This window comes from Diplotaxodon limnothrissa, linkage group LG19 (genome assembly GCF_057381915.1).
Source record: "Diplotaxodon limnothrissa isolate DT_005_m linkage group LG19, D_limnothrissa_male_GT1.1, whole genome shotgun sequence".
Classification (NCBI taxonomy): domain Eukaryota; kingdom Metazoa; phylum Chordata; class Actinopteri; order Cichliformes; family Cichlidae; genus Diplotaxodon; species Diplotaxodon limnothrissa.
Window position 1 is genome coordinate 28,017,511 of NC_140614.1, and position 20,244 is coordinate 28,037,754.

Consider the following 20,244-nt stretch of genomic DNA (forward strand, 5'->3'; position numbering starts at 1 on the left):
TAGTCTTATCAACAACTGAAGTGCTTCACACTACAAGCCACATTTGCATGCCTGTATAGCATGTTTTTTATGGTACGCAGCATTGACATGTGGTGAGTTTTTGGGGTCCAATGCGATACCGAACATCTTTCCTCATACAGACACGAGGATCTGGGGATCAGATTAAGTGAATGAATAAACCTCATGATCCACAACCGCCTTTCTTAGGGGCTTTCAGCAAAAAATCTACAGTGTGCTTTAAATCCAGAACCTGTATTGTTTAATTTAGGAAGTTTCCCTATTAACGAGCTGATGCTCAGGAACCACAACATTCAGTGAGAGAGGTTTCAAATGTATTCATGTGATGAAAAACTTGGAGAAAATAATTATTATTGTGTCGTTTCACCCCAAAATGTGGTTTCTCCCCAAGAAACACATCACAGCCTCATTATAGAGTGATAACAACCTAAATTAGTGTTCTGTAATATGATTCACAATCTTGAATGGCTCGCATCATCTGTGAATGAAATTAAAATGAAACCTGGTTGTGGAATGGGTCCACCGGGGTGGTCCGGGTGTTTTTAACTGGGGAGTTTTCGGCCTGACTTGTAAAAGCAACTGCCAAGAAGCATTTTCACTTCCATAGCAGTCCAAAAGCTGGAAGACTGGATCGAACTGGGACCTTTTAATCATTTGTGCTCATCCTGCACTGAAGAAAGAGACTTTAGAGCCACATGTTTGGATGTATACTTCGTGTCCACACCTCAACTTAGCAAATTTGTCTGAAATTACTAAAGGAAATGGAATAAGTTGAGTCGGATAAAGTGAATCAATGCGTGTAAATAATTTGGCAGTACAGGCAGTGTTTCTCCTTTTTCTTTGTGTCGTCTTTCCACCAGATGCCTTAGAGATGAGGCCTGTAGATATGATCGGCTCTCAGGAGTGGAAAATGAGGTCGAGAGGTCGAGCATAAAAAGGGAAGTTTCCCCAGTGGAGTACAGCTCTAAATTCAACTAACTCTAAACTTGGACTCTTCTGCTGCCATGCTTGTTTCTCTTGGCCTGAGAGCCACTCAGAAAGAAACTAAGTTAGCTCATCCTTTGAATCTTTGCTAACATGAAACCAGTGTGTTTCTGTACCCACTCATACATTTGTAGAGACTCTGTATCGAGTGCTGCTGATAATTACTGCTATTCAGCATGTAGTTCAGCTTTGCTGGTTACATAACATTACTTCAGTTAAATGTTTTACTACAGCTAAGCTGGACACAACCTTTTCAGGGCTGACAATAATCAGTTAACAGCAAGTTTTTCTTATTCTACAGGAATGTGTTTTCTTTTTTCCACATAAATACTACACTGCAGTTTGCAGTATAGTATGGTGGTCACTTAAAAAGAGAAGTTGACGCCTTTTTTCTGACGCACTCGGTTTATGTTAACATTCAGCCCCGACAGCTCCAGTACAAATAACGTTTCTGGGAGACTTGCCAGTTTGGATCAAACGTGATTATTAATCAATATGTGTCAGTTCATTGTGAGTCACTCTGTGAAACGCAGCTAAAACCCTCACAACAGTGCATGTTTTACATATTGGACTTAAAAACTCTGCTTCGACAACGTGATCCGAAAAGTAGTTTAACTAATTTAGCTCATTACTCATAATGAACGCGGTGATTCACTCGTCAGCTTTTGATGAGCAGTGTTTATTGCAAATATCAACAATAACAGGGGTTCTGCACAATGCTGCAACACCTCCAAGACTTCCACTGCTTCATCCAGATGTTTTAGTGTTTTGTGTTTCCTTTGTACTCGGCGCAAATGATGGTTCAAAGTCTCAGTGCTACAGTCTCTGAGGTCAGAAGGGACACGCAGCAGATCTCTGAGATGCGGGTGCTTTGCCAAATTTGGTTTAGCTTCTCAAAAAGGGCGAAGTCACTGAAGTGATTTGCCATGTGTTGTCAAGGAAGTAGCATGTAGACAGCCACCCAAATGCAAGACACGAAGGTAGATGATGTGAGATCAGTCCAAAAACAGGTAGGGGATAATGGAAAACTTGAGGAGCAGACAGGGAACCTAGACAAATGAAGCAGGACTTTGTCTTATCTGGGTACCATTAGGATTAATCCTGGTTTTTCTGTACTATGAAAGTGGTTAACATAAATAATGCTGAAGACCTACTAGGTGGTTATGATCAAGATATGAAATCACCGCTTACTGACCAACCAATTCTCTGGAAAATAACTTTACCATTCCTGGAAGATCCCACATACTTCTGTGCAAGAATAGCACGATGGTCTGAAGTCTTTGTCTGGTCCTGATGACTGTTAGTGTTAAATAGAGATTCTTAGACATTTATTCCTATTTATTCTTAGATTATTTTCCCCCTGACACCTATTTGCACATAGACAAAACCTATGTTTGAATTCTATTTACATTTCATTTTTAATCTCAGATCGTTAAACACCACCAAATGTAAATGTAAAATGTAATTATAACACATCAGTTTCTCCTGTGTCATAGTGACAGAGCGGTGATGTTGGCAAGTCTGTTAATTCCACAGTCGGCATTTTTTCCAGCTGTCATTGCTGCCTCCAGATATACCAGACTTCATTAATTTAGTAGTTATTTCCCAGTCTTACTGACCAAAGAGCTTAGAGCACTCACACATTCATACAGTGCTTTTAGTGCTACTGCTTTTCCTCTCGCGCAAACTCACGCTGCTGATTTGTCTGCAGCAGCTACGTTGCTTTTAGCCTGTATTATTCGTTTAACCTCTTCATATTTTTCTCATAGTACAGTTTTATCTTCTTTTACGCAACCAGCCGCTCTGCTGGCAGTACACTTATCAGTAATTGCGATTAGTCAGATGTCTGAACACCAGAGAAAACCGATTAGGTTAACTTATGCGGCGCTCCAGACATCTCAGACCTCGGATGTCTGAACCAGGGAGTGACGTCACACCTGAGTTCGTTGAGTGCGTAGCAGAAAAAGTGAAGAAAAACAGGTTTTGGTTTGGTTCTTAAGCTAGGTAGAGCTATCACTATTTTTTTTTTTTTGCACTTAAAACACCGCCGCAGCACATTCACGGATAGAGGTGGGTCAGTGCTCTGTGTATGGTTTATTTAGTGAGGCACAAATACACAACGGTGGCAGTACAGATTAAAAGTTTTACAGTTTTACTACTGTTTATGTTCAATGCCGCCAGCTTGGATTGTTGACTCTGGGTTGCTGGGGCTGAGTTGAGGGAGCATTCCAGATTTAACTTCTGACTGGGAACTCAGAAACTCTGACTTCTGACTTATTCAGGAACACAGCATTAGTGAGCTGATAACCAGCTTGAACTCACGTCAAACTTCTTACTCTGAGGACAAAGAGAGAGAGACTGGATTATTTATACAAGGACCAAGACACAGGTGAAGGGGATTACATGGGTGAAAACAATCAGGACAGTTACAAAGTGGGAAGCAAAACGAACACGAGGCATGAAGGAAACAGTGCTTCGAAGTAAAGCGGGAACGATCCAAAAGACAAATACTAAACATGGAGACAAGAAGACTCACACTAAACATAAAGACTGAGATGGGGAACACTTGAGAACAGATGGCTAAGCATAGGAAGATGAGCTGGATGATGTAATAAAGAGAGAAACTCAAAGTAGGAACTGAAGCTAAAATATCTAAAGCTAAAATAAAGCAAGACAAGACATGGCTCAAATGCTAAAATAAAAGCTTATCTTACTACAGTATCAATGGAAACATGAACCAAAACACAGGATTGCAAAACTATGAAGCAAAAACAAAACTCAAAGACTCAGTAGTATCAAAGGTATACAGCAGCAGTCCAAAACGTCAAAAAATACTGTTATACGGGCCAAAGTCAGAACCCAGAAACAAAAATCTCTTGGACCCAACCAAGAGCTACAGTGCAAAAGTCATGAGCCACCATTCATTTCTGCATATTTTGCTTCTAAGGAGCCAGACTTTCTGGTATTAAACAGATAAGATTTTAAAATGTCCTTCAAGAAGCCAAAGACTACTTAATGAAATTAAAAGAAAGTTCATATGAATGTGCTCATACCAAATATTGACATTCAAGGTTTTCAAGCCAAGGTTTTGCCTTTTATACTAAATTTTCAAGAACTGGGTTTCTTTCAGTAATCACTACATTTTTCCCAGTTTTTGTAAAAAAGAAACTTTCAAAGAAGACTTTGACATAGTACTTTTTATGTGTTATGTGTTGACCTTTTACATGTGATGCAGATTACTTGAAAACGTGTTAGGATATAGCTATAATAATATTGTATTGATCCCTTCTAATTAATACATTTTCTGGATACTTCCAGAAACAAAACATTACATTTTCCCTGGACTATTTTCCCAATAAACAGGAAGTTGACAGATGAGTGTCTTTTTCCAGTTTTCTAAAGAAGTTTAGAAACTGCAAAGAAACTATAATTGTCATATACTGGATGGTTTGTAAAATAAACCTAAGCTGTCTGTGACTTCTGGCATCGAGCAGTGAGTGGTATCACTTTGTTTGTTGCCACGTGAACCAGATGGGCTCCAACGAGCACGCTCTTTTAACCTTTTCCTTAATGATTTTGGCCCTGGAAGTCTGACGCCTCGTTTCTTGAGATGTGCCCGAAGCGCTCAGGGGTTGCTTATTTTAGCCGCCTCATCACGAGAAGTGTCAAACGAAGAATTAATCAGGACTGATTAGCGACGCCGATTTCACCACCCGCGACTTGAGTACTCGAAGTGTAAACAAACGGGAAAAAAAGGCAACCCTATGAGCAAGAAACGCTCAGTGAGCCGCACATCCAGTTGGGAAATTAAGCTGCTTTAATCAAGCAACACTGACAACAGTACAATATTGATGAATTGCTGCAGTGTGTGAAAATAAACTGCAAATATATACATTAATCATTACTGGGTGTGCTGTAGATGACACCGACATCATTTCAATCTTCTGTATGCTTACCAAGGATTCAGACCTGATGGGGTGGTATTGATTAGATGGAACGCAGGCAGGTAATAGATATATAAATGATAAATGTTTGAAGGCCTGGGAGATCGGGGGAAAACTTGACAGGCAGATAAATTACGATAAAAACTTTAGAAGTTGTCCTTCTCGGTTTCATAGCAGTGAACTCCATGAACCAAAGTATTATATTTGATCCTGTTTTCTACTGCTACACATTCAGATTTTAACTCTGTGTAACAAATCCACTGCTCTGCTATCATGGTCGTGCACAGTTCTAAAATTATACATCATTAGCATGGAAGAAAAGTAAAGCTGAATAGGACTAATGTTGCTTCTCAGCCTCAGCTTAATGCAGTATTGAGTGTGGACCGAGTCTGACGTCACTTTGTAAACAGAAACAGCCCCTTCAGCATCTGTGCTCCACTCCGCCCTTCATCTGTCTCTCCAACTATCCTCTATATGTTCGTTTCGTCATTTGCTTTGCAGAGTAAGCCATAAAAGCACAGACCATTGACCACGTATTCATGCCTACACGCTTTTTGGTGCTGCTGTAGTTATTATGTCATTATGGTGTGATGAATATTGTCAACATTACAGAGCGTTATCTGTGTATGAAAACTCGTGATTAGTACTGGAATTGCTTTGTAGTGTTTGCCAGCTTTCCCCCTCTTTACCTTATGCACAGGTTACAAAACGCAACACATGATCGATCTTAGAAAATGATATTCCCTGTCCTCCTCTTATTCTCACGAAAAGACGAAAAAAGCCATTTAGCTGAGGCTTTAAAGGTTTTGTTTTTCATGTTAATATTAGGCTCTGCATTCATTCACAGTGTTTGACTTCCATCCTGTGCACCATCCAGTGTAGCAGAACTTTATCCCTATGAAGTGAGAGCCACATTCCGAGACTCCAAATGAACAGAGTTATGTGCTGTATTTAATGGTCGGAGCACTTTACTGCCTGCGGTGCTGTATATTGATTTGTCTCTAATGCCTGTCACCGCTCTGTGTCTTTCTCGCTTCAGCCAAAAGGCTTTCGGCGGTACTACAGCTCTCCATTACTGATCCAGGAACAGTATGGCTGCATCAAAGAAGTCATGCCTATTGGTGAGCAGCTTATCTTAGGATACTTTTGGTTCATTTCAACTTAATTCTCCCAAAACTGGGTTTCTAATTGAGCAGTTTCATAAAATGGATGCACAAGGTTTTACAGTCTGGTAATTTGCCACATGGTTTTGTGTCTGTAACATGCTTTTCTAAAGCCTGCGGCAATAAGGTGGACCCCGTGTATGAAGCCCTGAGGTTCGGCACATCATTGGCACAAAGGACAAAGAGAGCCAGCGGTTCTGAATCTCCCCACAGAAACTCTGTAAGAGCAACATACCCCTCTCTACTTTTATTTAAAGATTAATTCGATTTATTTATTTATTTTGCCAGTTTCTTTTTGTCCATATCATAAAGTATCCTCTTTATTGTGGCATATAAAGACTTTCTATCAGGAAATGGACTACACTTTATATTTTGTCTCACTGTAGCAGACACTGTGTAGCTGATGATCTAAATAGATATTGCTACTGCAGGGCTGTAAACACTACCAATAAAGGCAGTCTGGTCCAGACCTATGACAGGAACTCTCACGTTACAGCTCTGAAGATGAATTAAAATGATTTTTTAGCCAAAGTCCCTTCTGGCCTTCTTCCATCGGTACGTTTAATGCACAGGGAAATGTGTTCTTCACATTGTATCACTGCTAATGTAAGCTAAACTGCACGAGAAGTCTGGATACGCACCTCTGTATGATGACATTTGAAAGCTGTTGGGTTAGGGCCATTCTGTCCTGTCCTCTGCAGCTGTTAGTGAATGGGTGTATGTGTGTGTCAGTTGAGGCTTACAGAGACAATGTGATCTCAACGGGGGTTCTCATAATAGTTTCCAAATGTAGACTATGAAACAGCATGTTTACTGCTCGCCAGACTCCCAGATAGCTGGTTATTCTGTAAAAAAGAATGAATTTTAACTAATCCTGTGCTCAAACCTTCAACTATCTATCTAATTAGTAGTACATCATTCCCTCTCTATTTCTGCACTTATCTAATTGAATTTTGCCCGTTCAATTTTTGTCTTTGCAGACCAGTGATTTGGATAAGGTTCCAGAGGAAGTTGTGGCTCACAGCAGCAGGCAGGAGCTGTCGAGAAAACACAGCGATGATGGTGAGTATTCACTGCAGTACACAGTGTGCATCTGGATTAATGCCACGTAGTGACAGGAAAAAATGCACCGCTGTTGCTCTTCCCATAAATGAGAGAATTGAAGAAGGTTGCAACATCAAATTCTCCATCTATGAACCATCAACGAAATTTTCTCCTTATTCTCCATTAAAGTCAGTCTTTAAAATAAGATGTTCTGTGAACTTTTCTGTGTTCTTTACTGTGCTTAGCTCTTGATTCAGCAGTGGGCAGGGTTTTCCAGCTGTACAATAGCATCTGTAGTAAAGGGCAATGCAGTGACCCTTTATACTCCAGAGTATTAAGCCTAAGACGATAGAACTAAAGACTACAAAAAGAAGACATTGTTTTGGAAAATGCTGTTTGAAGCATGGTAATAATACTGCTGAACTAACCGAACAAAAGAAGAAATGACTTCACTTTTAGCTTGTGTCATGTGCTCGCCTTCCAACTGCTCTTGTTTTATGATTAGCTCAAGCTAACAAGGAAAAAAGCTAATTATGTTAACTGAAAACTGTATGTGGATTTCTATGATCACAGTGATGACATTTAGATTTGAAGTGCCACTTTCAGGCCAATGGTTCCCGCTGTAGACATGTTTATGCTCTTGATTTAGTCTTGATTTTCTTCCACATGTGACAACATTAGATCCATTTTTTGTCTTCTGATACAGTTATATCCTGCTACCTTAAAACTAAGTACAACTTTATTCAGACTGTTTAGTTGGGCAAAGTTCATTTTGTGTTGTTTTCTCAGTTTTTACGGTCGTTGAGAACGGGACAGAGCAGTACCACCACCCAGAAAGAAAACCCGACAGTTTGCAGGTGAGAAACCATTATTTTACATTTTATAATAGATTGGTTTTGTGTGCATGTGCATGAGTATAGTACAACACTGAGAAGTACTGTTCTTGGAATACCAGTTTATCTGGATTGATGTTGTCGTTTTATATGCAGGAAAGAGTTGCACGGTTTCTTTTTTCCTTCTTAAATCTATGTAAATGTCAGATGGACAGACAGACAGTCCTTATTTATAAGTAACACGTGTTCCTCAAAGCCAAAAAGCACAACAGCTGTCGGTTGTTTCAGCCCAGTTTGTTCTTCGGAAGCCACACGAGCTTCCAGTTTAGTTTAAAAACAGACATCTGAGGTACAGATTGATTTTTCACATGCAGATACAATTTGTTGTCCTTTCACAAATTACAAAAAAGCTTTTTAGAGAAGCACTAAACTGGTAATTATATAGGTAAGAGCGAGAGAAAGTAAAGTGACTGCATCCTATAACTGTCTTTTCAGCAGTTTCAGCAACTCTGACTGTGTAGTGAACTTTTCCACATTTTCCCTCTTAGCTTTCACAACGTTAGTTTTTTTTTTTGGAGCTCAGTTCCTGAACTTTCTGGCTCACCTGAGAACTGATACCCTGCCAGCCCGTTCTTCATCTCCGCCTCCATCATCACTGCTAAATTTCCCAGGACTTCGGGGGAGCACTCTCTTTTCTCTTCCTGCCGTAACAAATCAAACCCGGTCTGACACGACCACTGGCCAGCGCTGATACAGACAACTCTTGACCTTGATGTTTGGATTCGGTCTGTTTATTCTCCACAGTGTAGATGCAGTGCAAAATTCATGCCAGAGAAAGAAAAAGGTTAAACCTCTGTGAATGTCTTATCGCCCCCTGTGGAGCATCCATGAATATTTCATTGGCATATTTCAACTCTTCTCCTCCTCTCTGCCTTTTCCTTCCACGCTGGAATTTGTGGGAGAGGTGTTCTTAGTATTGATGCTCTTTGTAGATATTTTCTATGTGCCGCCATCTATTCTGTTTACTTTTATTGCTTAACATGTTTATCTCCGTTGTCAACAATGGAAAAAGACCACAGATACTCAGACAAACACAAAAATGAGCAAATATCCGTACAAGGGAACACACACGCGCAGATGCACATATAAACACCTCGACTCTGCAATATAATCTAGCAGTCCAGTCGTCCATTTCAGAGCTTGAAATGCATTGTGCAGTGTTATCAGGCTGGACCGAGCACAGCTGGCAGCAGGCTGTTTGTCTGTCAGCCGACAGCTCCATTAGCTCAGGCTGGCGGACAGACAGATGGAGGCACTGCAGGGTAATGAGCAGAGAAAGGAAAAAAGGTTGAAAACGGCTTCTTCCCTTGAGAAGGAGCAGTTTTCAAATTGAGATGAGGGACTCACGGTCTCAAATGGGAACACATGACAGGATGGCCATCTGTTCACACTTTTCAGGTTTAGTGTTAAATTCTCAGAGATCAATAGCCAGTAAAATGGTCTGATTCTTGCTGATTAATGACATCTTTTTGCTTCTATTCTCTTTTTTTCTTGGTACCTTCTCTGTTTTCTTTTAAACTGCTGTGGCCTCTGCTCATTCACTGCTGCTGGACACATAAAACGTATCATCATTTGGAAGCAACTCGTAAAAAATACTGATAAATATCATTCAGGCCCCAGACCTGGAGCCTTTAAGTATCTTTCAGCTGTTTTTATCTTTATTTTTTGCAGCTTTGCTGTTTTGAATCAGCCTTAGCTCTAGACAGCAGGCAGCTGATTTAATGAAGATTTTCTGATGGCCCACTTTATTTGCCCACTCAGCAACAAATGGCATGCCTAGTTAGAGCTGGATCGTTCCAACAGGAGTTGTAGCCACCAGAGCTGAAGACAGCACTCGACTTACACTCGTGAGATGGCCAGCATAACACAAACATAACACATAACACAGAGATTCCTAAACAGGAGATGCTTATTCAGTTGCCAGAAGTTTTGTTAAAAGATGAACTATTCCAGTTAAACTACTAACTGAGTGTGCATGAACAGACCTGACAATTTGAGTAACTGAGGTTATAGTTTATAGAGATTCACCGATTCACAGATCCAGATTTAAAACCCTGTTTTTCGCCCCAATCAAGCTCCAACCTCCCACGATCCTGATATAGGGCTAAAAAAAACTGATGTATGAATATAAGATTAAACAGTAAGTATACAAGTAGTATCTATAATGAGCTTTTTTACATTTGTCCCTGCTTCTTATTTTGATAGCTCTCTTGCAAAGGAGATTATTATCTCACCCAAACCGACCTCACATCCACTGATCCCGGCCACAACATCGGGACCTCACAAGGCCTGTGAGCTGCTCCTAGTTAGTTGTAATGGATCGCCACTGTCTGATGCAGTTTTCACCCAGAAGTCACAGAGGCACTTTTCCTCGTGGCCGCAGATAACTAAGCTCATCCATCACCCACATTTCCAGTCCACATGGCTGGTGCTGGGGGACCAAAACCCACTTTTTTTCATTACTGTAAAGTGCCACGATTATAGAAAAGTCTCCTGCTGTCCTAAAACAGCTATTATCCTTTTTTTTTTTTTTTTGCATTTTCCTTGCTGTTACCATGCAAAAAGAGAGCAAGTTATTGTTTGGATGGATTTCATGGGCACAGCAGGCACGATTCAGATTCAAGGTGATGAAATGGGAAAACACACCCACCAGGTTTTATGAGCAGGTGTGAATAGCGCCAGAATGGCGGCATATCTCCCTGCTAATTGTGCTAACACCTCTCTGAGAACTTCCTCTCCACCCACAACCATGTCCTGTTTAAACTTCCCAAGTGTTTGTAAGAAAAAAGAAAAACCCCGATCTTTCTCCCACTCATGTTGATGGAGGATTAAAGGGAACAGATTGTAAAGCAACTTAAGCAGCTCCTCAGTCTATCAGTGTGCTGTAAATACACTAATGTGAATGCCAAAAGACTATTTTAAGATATGACAACAGAGAAAGTAGTGTTAGACTGCATTTTGGTCTGTCTTGTAGATGGAGCAGAGCATGCTACAGAAAGACGTCCTCAAGCTCAACACGTATGTGGCCTTGTACAGCTTCACCGCCCAGGAGAGCCACGACCTGGAGATGAGGTTAGCGCACGTACACACACATGCACAGACGCTCTAATAATAAGAACACCTGCACATGAACTTAGACTGTGAATTAACTGACTTTGACATAGTGATTTCTTTAGATAGATTTCTCTTTTCTTTTAAATAAGAAATAGAAGCAAATACGAGGCTCACGCAGTGCAACCCAAACATGATTTATCTTCACTGAAATTTAAGTTAAACTTTCCGAACAAAACAGATGGAATTCAGCGCTTACTCATATCCTCAAAGGGAAGGGAAGCAAGGGAAAATTTAAAAGACAAGAAGTCATGTTGCTCAATTCCACTTTGTTCTCTCTTTATCTTGTGTCATTTTTATCTTATATAGACTAATTACTGTCTTCAGAGACAAGAATGGATTCACAAAAGGAACTAATTAGTGCCCTCTTTTTATGTAACACTCCTCAAAGATTTATTTCTCTGGTGTGGCCTCATTAATGTTACCTGGGTGTGTGCCAGCATTATTTATTAATATCAAATCTGTTACATGTCTTCTTAGATTTATCTTCAGAGAGTATGAGGGTCTTTGAAAGTCCATTTATAGATCCTTTAAAGGGTCCCTTCAGTGTACCAGGCACACATGCTGTTTCTGAAGGATAACACTGAGTTTATTGTAGTTAAAGTGATGAGACATTCATACTTTTCAGGTCGGCGCAGAAGCAGATACTTGCATAATTTGGGCACAGATGCCAAAAGCCTCACTTGTTCGTGTATTGTTCACAGTTTGCTCCATAACGATTAGACATTTTAGTTATTAGTAATTACTAAATGTAATTACTAATTAGTAACATTTAGTAATTGGCTATTAGTGGTGGAAGAAGTCCACCACTAATTGCTTGAAATAGGTTGTTTTGAATTGTAATAAGAATGTAAACAAATATTTTGAAATTCCAACAATTAAAGCAAAATACTAATTTCAAAAACTGCATTTAAAGTGTCAAAAACTGCATGATATCTAAAGGCATTACATTGTGGAGCTTGTCTGTCATTTTCCCATTTTCACAGTGACCACCACCCCATCTAGACTATTGTTTTGGTAGTTTTTAATTAAATCCCGAGACAGTGATCACCTAATGGGTCACCCATGGTGTCCAAATTGGACTCAGAGTCAAAGTTTCATTGGTTATTTTCAATGGATTTCCCCTCAGTCATTAGTTTGTGCCGCACTAAAACCAGTGACACTTAAACTTTAGTGCTTCATGCTTTAAAATAACCTTTGAATTATAATGGATTATGAGCTTGATAACATCATTGATGTTTATGTTGCTCATAGTACAAATAAGTTTGTAAGCTCAGCCATGGCATCAACACAATCTTAAGTATCACCTCAGACATTATTCACATATGCATTATTCTAATTTTGAACACTTAGTCAGACAATATTGTGTTATGATAGTATATGAAAACAAATTTCTGACTTTTATACTAAGCAGGCTTATTTTGAGCTTTTTAGCCTTTATTTTTGACCGGACAGTAGAGTAGAGAGGAAAGCGTGGAAACAGAGGAGAGCAAGGAGAATGAAATACATGCAGGAAAACCATCCCTCCTAGTTCTGCCTGAGCTTTCTTCCTGTCAAAAGAGAGTTTTTCCTTCCCACTATCACCAAGTGCTTGTTCAGAGGGTGTCGTCTGATTGTTGGGGTTTTCTTTCTGTTATTTTCAGGTTTTTAACTTACAAGAAAACATGCCTTGAGGTGACTGTTGTTGTGATTTGGTGCTCTACACTATCCCTCTGAACTGAACTGAACTGGTCACCTGCTCAGCCCAGTGAGCAGTCAGTCTCCCCTCGCTCTCTCCCTGCTTTCCTGTCGGCTCTCTACACTTTCCTATCGATAGAGCCAAAAAATAACATAGTATTTCCTAAAATGTTGGCGCAGACTAATTTTAAGCAGAACAGGTCAGTATTTTCTGAAAAAGTTGTATTTTTACTCAGTTGTATAAAGCATTTGCATTCTATTTTTATCCTATTGTATATTTTATTCTATTTATTCTACTGTATATAGTATTTTATTTTATTTTATTCTATTCAGTACAGTATTTTATTCTTATTGTATTCTAATTTTGCTATATAACTTTTGCACTGTCCACTTCCTGCTGTGACAAAACAAATTTCCCACGTGTGGGACTAATAAAGGTTATCTTATCTTATCTTATCTTAGCTTAGCTTAGCTTAGCTTAGCTTATACACAAGGCAACAAGTTGACAGTCTGAGTCAACTTGTTCTTGTTGCTGAGACTCGGGGGGGGGGGGAAGCTGGTGTTTAATTTCCAACCCAGCCTGTGAGTTCACTGTCTGTACATTTCCAGACATGCCTGGTTCATAGGGTTGCCAACTCCCTGAAAAATAAATAAGGGACACCTCGTGGCCAGGGCCGGGCAACCCAGTTGTCTTCACCCTTCCCAGTGTGGTAGCTCTTTTTTTTGTGTGTGAAATTATTTTTTTAACCATTTGACTTGAATTTGATTTAAGCAGATGCATATTCTTTGTGATATGACCATATGGGAAACAAATGATCATTTAGCCATTTATTTTTAGCTCAAAATGACAACATTAACACAGTAAAACAGGTCTCTTTCTTAAACAGAAGCCTGTCATGCTTAACTTTTGAGAATATAAGTAAATCTTTCTTTAAAAGAACTCTGCCCTGCTTAACTTAAAATTATATAAATTAATAGAAAGCAATACAACAAAAATATTCTTGTAACAGTGCACATATAGTGCATTTAGTACAATTGGCTTCAGTTGAGGTATTATTTCAGCTTTTCTAATGCTAATCAGCTGCTCCTGTTTGTAAACCCGCTTGTTCCCATGATTACGCATCATAACTCATCATCATTATTAATCTATGTATTACTTTTATGTATTAGTGATCTATTTGTTGTAATCATCTATCCTTGCAGTTGTTTATTACACAAAATAAATTATATTATCACACTTCTGGCCACATAGCGCTGATATTCACTGCACATGCCCATATTAACCTTAACCAGAGGGTTTAAAAAATAAACCAGTGTTTACATACCATATCTGCTTCTGCCGTGGCCTGGTGGACAAAAAAATGGTTAAGGGTTCCCCGAGCTTTCACGCCCCTCATGTTCTTCATGTGCCCACCACTAGAAGCATGCCTATGGAAAAAGTGCGCCGGCACACAGTGCAGTGCACTTTATAGGTGTTATCGTGCATGTTCCCAGCCCAGTGGTTTCCTTTTCCCATTTCTCCCTGTATTTATTCTTATTGTATTCTAATTTTTGCGTCATAACTTTTGCACTGTCCACTTCCTGCTGTGACAAAACAAATTTCCCACGTGTGGGACTAATAAAGGTTATCTTATCTTATCTTATCTTATCTTTCGCAGCCTTTTTTTCTTTCTCTGGGCGAACAAACATTGCTGCTCTAATGCTGGGCTTACACTGTGCGATTTTTGGCCCATTTTGAGACGATTTATGAGTCGTGCGACCGATTTGGTGATCGGCCCGATTTTGGCCTTCATCGTGCGTCGTGTAGTATACGTGGGGTAACGAGAAGCGATTAACACCTCGAGCAGCTCCCGATCATCAATCGCTCGTGAGCCGCTCACACTGCTCACGCGCAAACAGGTAAACGTCGGTGAAAAAGACGGTGCAGCACGGCTGTGCAGCGTGTGATCTGGACACAAGCGATGGAGGCACAACTTGTAGAACTTTGGAAAGCTCATCCGAGCCTTTTCGATGTGGCCTCACAAAATGATCACGACCACAACAACCGTGAAAATAGTTGGATTTACATTGCTGCTTAATCACAGCTGCCTGATCAATGTTTTTCATTAGCAATTTAGCAAAGTTGATGGTGGTGTGCGTGTCTGTGTGAGTGAAAGACAGAGGGACAGCGAGCGACAGATTTTCTGTTATAACCTTCATTTTATGGAGGCACAGTGTGAGCACTCAGGTCGCATCAGAGCATCGGGCGGTATAGTGTGAGACCCTGCATCGTGACCTACCAACTTCTAACCCCTGCGAGTCAATCGTGCAGTTTGAGCAGGAGCTGAATAACGTGACTGAAAAAATCGCACAGTGTCTGCCCAGCTTTAGGTGTACTGTCGTCCGAGACTTGCACCGCAGTGTCGGCGTTTGTTTCCCTGTTGGCCATGCTTCTTGTTGTGGTCATCTGTTGTCTTCCGGTATTTTCTCCGTAAGCGACCTTTCCTCGACCAATGAGATGAGCGGTAATCTGAATTGTCATACTCGAATTGTCATAAGTGTGCTGTCAGCTCATTGGTCACAAAGCAGGAGAGGGGCTGGGAATTGTGTTTTCAAACAAAGCGTTAATTCCATTAAAAGTTATAGACTACTTTTGATTCTCACTGGATTACGGGACAAAGTGCGTCCCTTATTAGCTCAATACCGGACGTGTACTTTTGTTTCTAAATACGGGACGATTCCGTTTTTTAAGGGACGGTTGGCAACCCTACTGGTTCATGATGTCAGCAGTTGTTTTTGGTTTTAACAAACAACTAATTAAAATCACCTGATGTAGCACCGGTTGGTCTGTGGTCAGAACTGAAAAAAAAGGTTGCATTTCTGACCCAGAGCTACACAGCCTTGGTGTCCTCAAAAACATATTTAAAAATTGCATCCAAAGATTTATTAACATTGACAGCAGACGATGATTTTTACGCACACATACTTGAAGAGTAATTTAAAGTAGGCAGAGCTTCACATGTCTGGCCTGCCTTTTTATCAGTCTGAAACGAAGGGTCCAGGTTTTACTCCCCGCCTTAACCATGACTGATTGGGCGTCATACTTTGAAATAGGCCCTCGGGAAAGAACAGTCCTTCAGCCTAAGTGCCCATTTGTTCTTGCTCTCGCAGAAATCTTCTGAGGATTTAAGGACAAGCGAGCAGGAGTGCACTTGTTCTTTTCATCTCTTTCCTACATGCACACAGTCGTGGGTCGCTCCCCTCCCTCGTCGAGAAAAAAACTTCAGTCGTTACACTTCATTTGAAATTCATTCATCTCAAGTACTTCAACTCCTCCAATGCCTTTATTTCAAATCTATTTTCTTCTTCTGAAAGGCTGCATGAAGGTTTTTTTCTTCCTCAGCTGGGCTTATTTCAGGCTGTAATCAATACCTCAAACAAAAACACATAAAACAAAGATGATTGAACTGATTCCTTATTCAGAAAGTTCACATTTCATTTTAATTTTAAAGTGTGTGTGTGTGTGTGTGGGGGGGGGGGGGGGGGGGGGGGGGGACGACAGGTTTATGATTAGTTTCACTTTCCACCACACGCTTTGATTACTTGATTACCTTTGGCCACAGTGATTGTAATGATGACGAATGTTTTTGCAGTTTAGCAGCACAGCAACCCTCTTCTCGCTTTCACAGCTCATTTTTTTCGTTATTAAATTATTTGAAGTAACATTTCCCCTGCTTCTAATTGGAGCATTAATCTGCATTGTTGCCATCACCTCTCAAGATTTTACAGTGTTGGGCACTTTGCGTTTCTCACCTTCCATGAAAGGTGTTTTTTTGTGAATCATTTCCTTTTTGAATCACAAAAGGAAGTAAAAGGAAGACAATTACATAAACCAACACTTGGCACCGCAGCGTTGGTCCTTTAGATTTTTATTAGTCAAATTTAGCCCGTAGCTTTGAACAGATGTTTGTAATTATGGCACACAGGGCAGTGGGATAGACTGATTCATGCATTTCCTGGATGGATGAAGGAAAATTACTCGGAGCAAATGGAATTTAGGGGCATTACATGCCATTTAAGTGTGAAAATACCCTCTCTATCGAAGTCTAAATGTCATTATGTTTCCAATCAGTGATGGATTTGAGTATTTTTCCTTTGTTTTCAAATAATTCATGGATGTTTTCATGTATTGCAGAGCAGGAGACAGGATCTTGGTGGCCGATGACTCCAATGATGACTGGTGGAAGGTAGGTATTACATCTCTGTGTTACAGCAAAGTTTCACTAAGTTTTTTTTACACAAAGCCAAGAAAAAGCTTTAAAAGAAACAGACCGATAAATGATATAAGTCTGGTTGTGAATTATAGGAGCAAGGAAACAGGGTAACTCGGGACACAAATGCATAACAGATAAATTAGGGAGACGAAAGGGCCGATTGCATGACAGCACAGAGACAGCCTGTCGCCACCAGACCATGAAGAAAATCATCACGCATTTTAACACCATTGTGCTCTGTAGGCTGTAGATAAACAGAGACATCTGGCCAGTTTGGTCTTTAAACAAGAGATACCAAGGAAAGAGGCAAACATTAGCACCTGATGAAGCACCTGCATGCAATGTGAAAACATCATAGTGAACCTAATACATGATTTACAACAGCATTTACTCTAAAGGTGTGTGGACGGTTTTTATCAAGGCTTCGATGTAATCGTGCCAAGTTTGAACCCTCTCATGTCCTGCCGTTTTATGACTCCTTTTTTCAGGGTGTAATTGAGGACAGGATCGGATTCTTCCCAGCAGCCTTTGCTCATCAACTGCGGGCTGGTGACCAAGTCTTCAGGTGTAACAGGACGTTCATCGGCTGCAAGGAACAAGGCCAAATCACCCTGAAGGAGGGACAGGTACTGCAGGCTTGAGCAGATGTGTCCTCGTGGGGGATGAGTAAAAGCTGTTTTAATCTCGAGACAGTAGTGAAGTGTCCAATGGCAAACGTGTAATAGACATGAAATGGGCACTCATACAGAAATTGCATTACCAGCAGGGAAAGACAATATATTTAAAGCCACAAAAAGCGTACTAAGTACATTCCAGGGTCCTTAATGGTCAGACTCGATTAAGATATGGGGCTGATATGTATTTACATGTAAATGTGTTAATAATGTCTGTTTAAACACGCTCCCGTGATTATTTCATGTTGGCTTAAATTAAAATAAAAAATGATCTTCATTGACCTAGACCAGTGAAACTCTCTTTCTGTCATCATGAAGCAATATCTAGAAAATCAAGTCACATGACATCGTCTGTTGTTGCACTTTCCCAAGTGGAGCACACAGTCGGGATTTAGCTACAGTACCTGACAGGTTTAGGAAAGAATGGCATCTGGGTAAGCATGCGAGAGGTATGACACGACCACCTTTGGCTCATTGTAGATTCACCAGATAATTAGCTACTGTATTCTCACATAAAAGCGATTGGACACTAAAAATGTTTCTTCTTTTCACGCGAGAAGCTGAGAAAAGTTCAGAGCTGCAGTGATTATGATAAAGTGTTCTAGGAGGGAACACGGGACTTACGTCAGCCTGGATCCAAGCTAGTCTGTAATCAGGTCAGGTATGGGAGATGTTTGCTGTAACACATCTCAGGTCTGTGTGTATGTTTAATATCAGGATGGATTCAAGTACACTCTCTTCATCAAGGCGTATAACACAGTCGTACATGTTCAGCTACAGCTGCGTAAAGGATAGACGATAGAGCTGCATGCTTTAGTGGCAGTGTTTGTTTGGGTCAGGTGCAATTTATGAAAGTCAGATTTGGAATATGTCCAGTATTCTGATTTTTTTTAATGCAATGCTAAAGAAAACTGCAAACAGTCGTTCTTATGATTAAAAGTAAGGATATGGGTCCTTTTCATGGCACTTGTGGAAGCTTTTAGTAGTCTTCGGGCTTAACATTAGCACGATTCATATAGGGAGCAACATCTTCATTTTGGGTTGGGGAAGCAATGACCTTATTATGGATATTAACATTTCCACATTAGGCCTGTATCTAATTCACGAGCACACTCCAGCTACTACATTGCATCTGATTCATATTATCCAGCAGCTCTTCAGACATCATATTACCTTCCTGCAGCTCCCGCATTGCCTCTTACCTCCAGTGACTCTTCAATTGTAGACAATTATTCACTGAAAAGCTCAAGTGGATTTGGCAGACAGAGGAGCATAATGGCTGCACTTAAATCAGGGCCCCTTTTTCCCACAATACTGTCCAGGGCATGTTGGGACTCTGAGGAGATTTAAAGTAAGCAACCCCCAGTGGAGATTTAACCACCAAACACAAAATGATCCTATGACCCACTCACTCTCCTTCCAGCCTCTCAATCCCAAGGGAAGTTGTTAGGGAGTACTCAGATCAAGCTTGCAAACACAGTGTGCTCTGACTTATTGTGAGTGTCAATGAGTGAATAAGCTTGATCATGTTATGATCTTATTTCCTTAAAACACACTCCTGCTGTCTATAATTGATTATTAGTTTGATAACCATTATGTATTTTTAAAAGAGGCAATTTATAACTCTCATAAACAACTCAATAATATACATTCTGGATTTTCCTTATTATGGCTATGGTTTTCCAGCATCTTACCTTCCAGTAACTCAGAAAGGATCCATAGTAAGACCTGTTTGTGCTTTATTAGGTACTTTTTTCTGATTAACTGCTTTCTACATGTCCTGTTTGTCGGTAAAGTAAAATTTTTCTTCTGGCTTTCAGATCTGTGTGAGCAGCGAGGGCGAGCACAGCGGCTTCATCAGAGTGGAGAGCGGAAAGAAGAGGGGCTTCGTGCCCTGCGATGTCCTGGAGATCATCTGAGACAAACTTTCAGAGAAATGAAGACCGAGACGGAGAGAGTCAGAGAGAGAGAGAGAGAGAGAGATCAGGATGAGCCACCTGGAGGAGTTCACCCCATCAGAAACTGGAGTTCGAACTCGTAAAAGCGGCGCTTGTTTTATCAGCACGCCTTCCTCTTTGTTCCCTCTCGAACCAAAAGGAGAGATGAGATGAGAAACTGCTTTTTGTTTGCAAGGAGACGGGAGATCACTGTGTCACTGGATTTTATTTAAATTTATCCTAGATGGGGTTTGTTTTTTAAAAATTTCCCCTTAGTTCTATCCAGCCTGTTTACTTTTTGAAAGCAGGGCTAACATTTTAAGCCTAAAACACAAACACATGCTTGAATGATTATTTTTCAGTATATAAATGGAAGTCCTTCAAATAATTTAGTTTCTCATGCTTTTATATTATGCTCCAAGCAAAAATAGAGTAAATGCAACATAGTGTAAGCTCAAAGATGGCTATTTTGAATGGCAGAGTGCACATCATGGGAGGGCAATGGAAAATAAACTGAAATGAACACGTACGAGCAACTTGTATAAA

At 40.3% G+C, this 20,244-nt stretch overlaps 1 protein-coding gene across 1 annotated transcript in view; it reads left to right on the plus strand.

Moving 5' to 3' along the window:
* Positions 1–20,244, plus strand: part of stac (SH3 and cysteine rich domain) — a 30,631-nt gene extending 10,387 nt beyond the window's left edge. The window contains exons 4-11 of the mRNA XM_085342346.1: positions 5,986–6,067; positions 6,223–6,329; positions 7,090–7,171; positions 7,943–8,010; positions 11,021–11,118; positions 17,009–17,060; positions 17,576–17,713; positions 19,582–20,244. Of these exons, the coding sequence (XP_085198472.1) occupies positions 5,986–6,067; positions 6,223–6,329; positions 7,090–7,171; positions 7,943–8,010; positions 11,021–11,118; positions 17,009–17,060; positions 17,576–17,713; positions 19,582–19,680 (726 nt within the window). The 3' untranslated portion in view covers positions 19,681–20,244. The remainder of the gene's footprint in view (positions 1–5,985; positions 6,068–6,222; positions 6,330–7,089; positions 7,172–7,942; positions 8,011–11,020; positions 11,119–17,008; positions 17,061–17,575; positions 17,714–19,581) is intronic.